Consider the following 8,770-nt stretch of genomic DNA (forward strand, 5'->3'; position numbering starts at 1 on the left):
AACAGCTTTTCTTTTCTTTTCTTTTTGAAATGAGTACGGAGAGTGGAAATCCTCTTTCCTAAAACCAGCAGCTGACATTCAGCGCTCTGCAAATCATCTGTCCTGGGCCCACTTATCAGTGATTGATGCATAGAATTAGGAGTGGACACGGAGCCTATAAAGCAGGAAAAGGTTCGGTATCCTCTGAACATGCCACTCAATGCACGCAGAGCTGCTCTCAGCTGCCACTGATCACTCCCCGCCATTACTCGTATTCACTACCGCAGACAGCTGCTGAAGCCTGAAGCTCTCCCTTCCTCTCCCCTCTCCTCTTCTCTCTAGGCATCTCGTCTTCACTGTCTCGCACCTCACACTGCGTCCCAGTGCCCACAGAGTAGCTGTACAAAGGGAGCTCGTGAGTGAGGGAGGGAAAAAAACAGTGGAGTGAGAACAGAGCAGCACGAAATGCTGTCATTTTCTCGCTCGCCTATCCTCTCCTACCTCCTGTGGTGCCTTGTGTTGTTGGCCTTGGCAAGCAGCAATGGCGTGGTTGCCACAGCGAAGCCAAAGGTTGGGTTCGGGTACAAGCTGGTGTCCCTGGTTCAGCTGCCCAACGGGGGAGGCCTTGTGGGCTACCTGCAGGTGAAGCAGCGCACCTCCACCTATGGCCCTGACATCCCTCGCCTCAGGCTCTTCGTCAAGTAAGAACATCCTCCACTAATCAATGGCTCTTGTTCACCCGCAAACAAAAGAATGGTAGTTCGTGTTTATCACATTTGTAAATGCTCGGTGTTCTATATTCTGCAGATGCCCTATCAATTGTTTTTTATTGGCTATCAATTGGTATTAGCACATAGTGTTGAGGAGAATGTCTGCTGTTGCAGTAATCGATTCTCTCCGTGAAGAGATATTATGCTAGATTTCAGGCTTAGCAAATTTCAAGATTGAATTGAATACTGCTCCATGCTTTTCATCTTGTTTGTCTTTCTGATGTCATCATATTTCAGAGTATGCCCCTGAGGTCATGCTCTAATGGTTTCCCAATCATGGCTTCCAATTATTCTAACACTCTCATGAGTGATGATCCAAAGAAGCACCCTGAGGTCATTTTCTAATGGCGCAATGCTGTGCAGGCACGAGACGAGGGAAAGGGTGCGCGTGCAGATCACCGATGCAGATAAGCAGAGGTGGGAGGTCCCCTACAACCTGCTACCGAGGGAGCCAGCCCCACCCGTGGCCGGCGGCAAGTTCACGGGCGCCCCCTTCACCGCCGCCGAGTACCCCGGCGAGGAGCTGGTGTTCACCTACGGCTGCGATCCGTTCTGGTTCGCCGTGCACCGCCGGTCCACCCGGCAGCCGCTGTTCAACACCAGCGCCGGCGCGCTGGTGTTCAAGGACCAGTACCTGGAGGTGTCGACGGCACTGCCCAAGGACGCAGCGCTGTACGGGCTCGGCGAGAACACGCAGCCGGGGGGGATCCGGCTGCGGCCCAACGACCCCTACACCCTCTACACCACGGACATCTCCGCCATCAACCTGAACACCGACCTCTACGGCTCGCACCCGGTGTACATGGACCTCCGGAGCCTGGGCGGCCGCGGCGTCGCGCACGCCGTGCTGCTGCTCAACAGCAACGGCATGGATGTGTTCTACAGGGGGACCTCGCTGACGTACAAGGTCATCGGAGGCCTTCTGGACTTCTACTTCTTCGCCGGGCCGACGCCGCTGGCCATCGTGGATCAGTACACGTCAATGATCGGCCGTCCCGCGCCCATGCCGTACTGGGCATTTGGTAAGCTTAGAGCCAATTTCATCTTTTTGTGCTGTCATTTACTACTTATTATCAGATTGGGATGATACAATCATTTGCATAAGTTGTGGTTAGCTAACTTCCGGATCGAAAACATATTCGCTTAAACTAATGGTTAGCTAACTTCCAGATTGATGGATAACATAAAGTTTCATCAGATGCCATGGATGGATAATTAGTTGTTGCCAGATTAGTTTGATACATTCGGTCCCTTATATTATGGTTTAGCTAGCTTTCAGAATGACTAATGAGATGTAGATCTTAGGAGACATAGGGCAGTCCATTTGCTGGATCAGATGACGTCCCAATGGATGATTGCATCATGTGACCTCTTTGCACAAAACAGAAAATCATGTAGTCTCTTTGTTAACAGATAATATACTCCAGTCACTTCATGGGCATCCAGTATGCCTTTCAGATTTTCAGTATTGCAAATATCCTCTGAAAACACTTTCCCTACCTTGCAAATTACACAACCAGATGCAATCTGTTTATGTCTCAGCAAAGTGCATGTTGAAGATATGCATGCAATGCGCAAATCTGCTAGCAGATGGGGTAGCTTGTTCTGAAGAAGTTTGGAACCTGAGAAAATGGCCAGACAGCAATTAGTTATTTTCCCTATTCAGTTCTATTGCATTGAATTTTTTATGTTATTGCTTTCGCCAGTTACATGCTTTTAGTACAAGAAACTATGGCAAGCGCGCATGTTCTTTGTTCTGAATGACATAGTCTGTACAAATTATGAATTATTTTTGCTAAAATATTCAATACTTCCAGAGTGACTGACGCTATGGATGAAACATTGTCACTCTGGTACACACTAATTTAACTTTGGGTGTTTTGGGATAGAAGATGGTAGTTTGTTCTGTAGATCAGTTGTTGTTGGACAGTGATAAGCTTGCAATATGTCCTATTCTCCAGTTGGTTAGTACCCCACTGACAGTGGTAAGCATGCATCATGTGAACTTCCTTTTTCAGAGAAAAAAAGAGAGAGACATGGAAGTTGCTCAATTTTCCTACAAGCAGATAGAATACAGAGACTTTGTTCCCTTGTGCTTGTAGCCATAACAATAACATAACGTCATAATCTGACATTCCGATCTGCCTTTCTGGAAGCCTGGAAACCGGGAGTGCTCGTATTATTGTCTTGCTTTATGAAATAGCAAGTTGATCTCTGCATCAACTATCAAATATACAACTTCCCAAATGCAGCCTTCCTTTACAAGATAGTGTGTCGCTAGTTTTGTATCTCCAGTGAGGCCATTCCAATAAGGATAAGGTCTTCCATGTGCTCTGTACTTATCTTGCCCAGTTCATGGACCACTCAGAATATATATCAACCCTGAGAACCAAATCACACTACAATTAATTTTGCCGATTCGGATGCTGCATATTGAATTTCATGCCATATGTGTTGGCCGGATACTATCACCATTTACTTGCTTTTGTGCTAGTAATAAAACAGAGTCGTAGTGTGAATGTGAATGTTCAGGGATGCAAATCATGAACCCTTCTGCTGTTATCATTCCAATTTCAGACAATGCATTATTTCCATTTCCCTGAATCAATACTAGTTGCATTTTCAAGAAAAGAAACTTGTTGTCTCTGAATACTACTATGCATAAATTCTTGTACTCTGAAATTCATCAAGTCTCTGAATGCTCCATGTGCTTGTCTTCAGGGTTCCACCAATGCAGGTGGGGGTACAAGAACCTTTCGGTGGTTGAGGGTGTTGTGGAGGGCTACCGGAATGCCCAGATACCCCTTGACGTGATCTGGAATGATGACGATCACATGGATGCTGCCAAGGACTTCACACTCGACCCTGTCAACTATCCACGGCCGAAGCTGCTAGCATTCCTCGACAAGATCCATGCACGGGGGATGAAGTATATTGTCCTCATCGACCCTGGCATCGCTGTGAACAACTCCTATGGTGTCTACCAGCGTGGCATGGCCCGTGACATCTTCATCAAGCTGGATGGGCAGCCATACCTTGCCCAGGTCTGGCCTGGCCCTGTCTACTTCCCGGACTTCCTCAACCCAAACGGTGTGTCATGGTGGATCGACGAGGTGCGGAGGTTTCATGACCTTGTCCCGGTGGATGGCCTCTGGATCGACATGAATGAAGCATCCAACTTCTGCACTGGCAAGTGCACAATCCCAAAGAAGCACCAGTGCCCGATTCCTGACTCGAAGACACCATGGGTGTGCTGCCTGGATTGCAAGAACCTCACAAACACCAGATGGGATGAGCCGCCTTACAAGATCAATGCCTCGGGACAGACCGCTCGGCTCGGCTTCAACACCATTGCAACAAGTGCCAGTCACTACAATGGCATCCTGGAGTACAATGCACACAGCCTGTATGGGTTCTCGCAGGCCATTGCCACGCACAAGGCCCTGCAAGGGCTCCAGGGGAAGAGGCCGTTTATCCTGACGCGCTCCACTTTCGTCGGTTCGGGCGCGTACGCCGCACACTGGACTGGCGACAACAAGGGCACGTGGGAAAATCTCCAGTACTCCATCCCGACGATGCTCAACTTTGGCATCTTCGGCATGCCCATGGTTGGCTCGGACATCTGTGGCTTCTACCCCTCGCCGACCGAGGAGCTCTGCAACCGGTGGATCGAACTCGGGGCCTTCTACCCGTTCTCCAGGGACCATGCCAACTTCGCCTCGCCGAGACAGGAGCTCTACGTCTGGGAGTCCGTGGCGAAGTCCGCGCGGAACGCGCTCGGCATGCGGTACAAGCTGCTCCCGTACCTGTACACGCTCAACTACCAAGCGCACCTGACCGGTGCCCCGGTGGCACGGCCAGTGTTCTTCTCCTTCCCGGACTTCACGCCGTGCTACGGGCTGAGCACGCAGTTCCTGCTCGGCTCGAGCGTCATGGTGTCCCCGGTGCTCGAGGAGGGCGCCACCTCGGTGAGCGCCATGTTCCCGCCGGGCACCTGGTACAACCTGTTCGACACGACGAAGGTGGTGGTGTCCAAGAGCGGCGCCCCGGTGAGGCTCGACGCGCCGCTGAACGAGATCAACGTGCACGTGTACCAGGGCACGGTCTTGCCGATGCAGCGCGGCGGGGTGATCTCCAAGGACGCCCGGGCGACGCCGTTCACGCTGGTGGTCGCGTTCCCCTACGGCGCCACGCAGGCGGACGCGGAGGGCGCCGTGTACGTGGACGACGACGAGCGGCCGGAGATGGTGCTCGCGGAGGGGCAGGCGACGTACGTGCGCTTCCACGCGAGCGTGCGCGGCAAGGCCGTGACGGTGAGGTCGGAGGTGCAGATGGGGAGCTTCAGCCTGCACAAGGGCCTGGTCATCGAGAAGGTGTCGGTGCTGGGGCTGGAGGGCACCGGCAAGGACCTCGCCATCCAGGTGGACGGCGCGGACGCCACCGCCGTCGCGACGTCGATCCCTTACTTCGCGGCCGGTGGCAACGCCAAGCTGCAAGGGGAAGACGGCTTGGAGGACAGCAAGAGGAGCGTGTCGGTGGAGGTCGGCGGGCTGGCACTGCCGCTGGGGAAGAGCTTCACCATGACCTGGAACATGCGGATCGAAGCATAGGTCTTCGGTGCTTCCACCTGGAATGAGGGCCTTGTTCCTTGTCTGATTTAGATGGTAGATCTTGCCATTGCTGCTGCGAGTCCAGATTCTGAAGACTTGTCATCTGAGGTGCTCTGCGCAAGGAGCAGCGCACTCGGACAGTGGCACAGAATCTCTGATTTTTCATCAGGATTTAAGCCTCGCTGGAATAAGATTGAATATTTAACGTCTGCATAATTTGATGAATGAACACTTCGACATGAGAACCAACAATCTCGACTTGGAGAGATCAGTGTTGTGAGGAATGTTTATCAAATTCTAATTCAGATTTAGATGGTAAATTGCATCTGCATGAGTGCTTAAGCCTTGTTCCATCCATCATCCATGTCTGAGGCCATGTTTAGTTTCCTCTAAACTCCCAACTTTGACACTATGCAAAAATAAGATTCCCCATCACATCAAACTTACGGTACATGCATGGAGTACTAAATGTAGACGAAATAAAAAACTAATTGCACAGTTTTGTTGTACTTTGCGAGACGAATCTTTTGAGCCTAATTAGTCAATATTTGAACAACAATTCACAAATACAAACGAAATGCTACAGTTGCGCATTTATGGCAAAATGCCAATTTTGCCACTCCCAAATTGGGAACTAAACAAGGCCTGATTTAGGAAGATCCTGCGATGCTCTATGCAAGGAACAGCGCACTCAGACAGTGGCACAGAATCTCGAATTCCTGCGTGATTTTAAGCCTTTGCTTGGATAAGATCGAATCTTTAACATTCTGCATAATTTGATGGATGAACACATGACGAATTGAGAACCAACAATCTTGACTTGGAATGATCAACGCGGCGAGAAATGTTTATCAAATGTCACCTTAGCTTATAAACACGCGCTCGATCATGTTCCACTGGTGGTTCTCGGCAGCAGCACCCGTGCCGCCGTCTCGCCCACCTCCATCGTCGGGCAAACGCGTCGCCGTGAGCTTCTTTCTAAACCGGTGATACCGCCGGAGATGCCCGACCTACACTGAAAAACCTGACCGCTTCCAGTAGATGTATGGATAGGGTTTCCCTGTTCAAAGTTTGTGGGCTCAAATCATATACGCCCATTACAAACACAGGCCCATTCCTGAAGCGTATGGACCGTGCATCTAGAACACCGGCCAATTTATGAAGCCTTGTGCGCTACAGATACATGGACAATTTTCCTTTTTCTTTGGTATATAACTAAGGAGGGAACATATTGGCAGTTAGGCACCAATGTGGAAATCATATACTTCTTTTAAAAAATCATATACTACTTACGAAATAACTTGTCACTTGTGCCATGGCTTCCACGTAATAAAAAATGGAATTTTTAAAAGACCCGTACGAACACACGCACCATACATGCAAGCTGCAACCGGTCCCTGTACTGAATTCAAGTTTGGCGCGCTCTGAACACACAGTCTAAAAGTTTACCACCGTGATACCGAGCAAGACTGTGAAAAAAAAATTCTTGCGCCGACGATTGCACGCGTGATAGTCATGTTCGATCATGGAGTGCAAATCTAATTTGCCCGTGCCTCACGGTCACGGGAGCACGAGGCGCCGCAGGACGGTTCTCGAAGGAAAAAAAAAACCGAGAATGGCGCTTGCCGCGACGGCCGGTATACAAAAGCATTTTTTTTTTGTTACAGTAGTACGGTGCCCACCGCATCGTGTCGCGACGGGAGCGTGAAGCCGCAACCGACCAAACTGCTTCATCTCCGCTCTCCGCCCTCTCCGGTGTCGAAAAAGAACGTGGTGCTCCGCACCGATCGGCTCTGTCAAGGTCACGTCACGTCGCGATGGGCCTCGCGGCGCCAACCGAACCGCGCATGGCACGCCCGAGGGCAGGCCGCGAGCAGGCGACGTCGACGGCCACGGGCCAGCTCGCTCAGTTGGCTTATCAATTATATTTTGCTCTTACAATATTTCGATCGTTTCAACTTTTCAGTTTGTTTATATGTTGAAGTGTTTATATGTTGAAGCGAAGAGGCTCGGGTCAGCGGACAGGGCAAATCGCGCGCCAGTGTGCCCCGCGGCCCGCACCGCACCTTTCGTGGCGCCCGAGGCGCCGACTCCCCGTCCCTCCTCCCAGGCTCCCACGAGGCGCACTGGCGCACGGCCGGGAGACGCCGACGACGAGCCTTGGCCGCGGTGGCCGGAGGAGCAAAGCACCGCCGGCCTCATGCTCCCCCGGCGCAGTGCCGGCGAGAAGAGCGCCGAAAAGCCGCCATCCCGCCACGGGAATCCGTGGTGCCCTCCTCGGGCGCGAACCGCCAAGCACCTTTCCCACCGTTTTTTTAAAAATGCTCGCCCGAGGTGAAGCTGCAAGCAACGCAGAGTGTGCAGTAACAACTGCGGGCTCGGTCACCAAGGCATGCCTGGTGCCTGCACTTGCACAGCGCCGCGCGGCGTGAGCCAGTACCTGACACGCCCGCCCGTGTCAGTCAGGTCCGTCCACGATCCACGGAGGAAGCGTGACAGGAAAAGAAGCCAGGCGCCGTACCGCAATGAACTCGAGCCGCAGCGGTGCGTGCGCACTGCGCATGCACACCACGTCGCGTGTCGCGTCGCATGCCTGCCTCCCCTGCGCCCGGCTGTCCCCGTGCCTGGCCTGGCCGGATCCCGCTTAGGCGTTTGATTTCCTCCCTCATTTTTAGCACGTGTCATTCAGATACTACTTAGGAGTATTAAACATAGACTATTTATAAAACATATTAAGGCTAAACGGCGAGACTATTTATAAAACATATTACATAAGTGGAGGCTAAACGGCGAGACGAATCTATTGAGCCTAATTAATCCATCATTAGCAAATATTTATTGTAGCAACAAATTATCAAATTATGGACTAATTAAATTTAATAGATTCGTCTCGTCGTTTAGCCTCCGATTATGTAATGAGTTTTTTAAATAGTCTACCTTTAAATACTTCTAATTAATAGGTGCTAAAAATAAGCTGCGGAAACCAAACGAGGCCGCCCGTCGGATGCCTGCCGCGGACGGGGGGTGTCCCTGTCGGCGACGACCCATCAATATTCAACATTCAACGCTTTGCTTCGAGAGCGGTGCTGCCGGCTGCCGCCTGCTACCGGAACCGGTCTTTACAGCCTGGTAGTCCTCCAGTGCTGCCGCTTCTTTATTTGTCGTGGCAGGAGGCGTCACTGCTCCGGTGCTGCCGTCCGCCATCTTTTCGTTACTTCGGGGGTGTTTGATCCGGGCTAAATTTTAGCTCCTGTCACATCGAATGTTTGGATACTAATTAGGAGTATTAAATATAGTCTAATTACAAAATCAATTTCACAACCCCTAGGCTAAATCGCGAGACGAATCTACTAAGCCTAATTAGTCCATGATTTGACAATATGGTGCTACAGTAAACATTCGCTAATGATG

General features: G+C 51.1%; 1 protein-coding gene across 1 annotated transcript; it reads left to right on the top strand.

The window, feature by feature from the left end:
- Positions 1-179: 179 nt before the first annotated feature.
- Positions 180-5,701, top strand: LOC117857303 (alpha-xylosidase 1). Its single transcript, XM_034739902.2, has 3 exons — positions 180-680; positions 1,113-1,771; positions 3,471-5,701. Exons 1-3 carry the CDS (start codon positions 445-447, stop codon positions 5,357-5,359), a joined length of 2,784 nt encoding a protein of 927 aa, XP_034595793.1. The 5' UTR covers positions 180-444; the 3' UTR covers positions 5,360-5,701.
- The last annotated feature ends 3,069 nt before the right edge of the window (positions 5,702-8,770 follow it).

The sequence above is a fragment of the Setaria viridis genome, chromosome 5, assembly GCF_005286985.2.
Source record: "Setaria viridis chromosome 5, Setaria_viridis_v4.0, whole genome shotgun sequence".
In the NCBI taxonomy this organism is placed as follows: domain Eukaryota; kingdom Viridiplantae; phylum Streptophyta; class Magnoliopsida; order Poales; family Poaceae; genus Setaria; species Setaria viridis.

Bases quoted from the DNA above. Each gene is read 5' to 3' on its own strand.
- LOC117857303 (XM_034739902.2), top strand. From the start codon at position 445: ATGCTGTCATTTTCTCGCTCGCCTATCCTCTCCTACCTCCTGTGGTGC. The intron at 681-1,112 runs GTAAGAACATCC...AATGCTGTGCAG, and splicing joins CGCCTCAGGCTCTTCGTCAA to GCACGAGACGAGGGAAAGGG. The intron at 1,772-3,470 runs GTAAGCTTAGAG...GCTTGTCTTCAG, and splicing joins CATGCCGTACTGGGCATTTG to GGTTCCACCAATGCAGGTGG.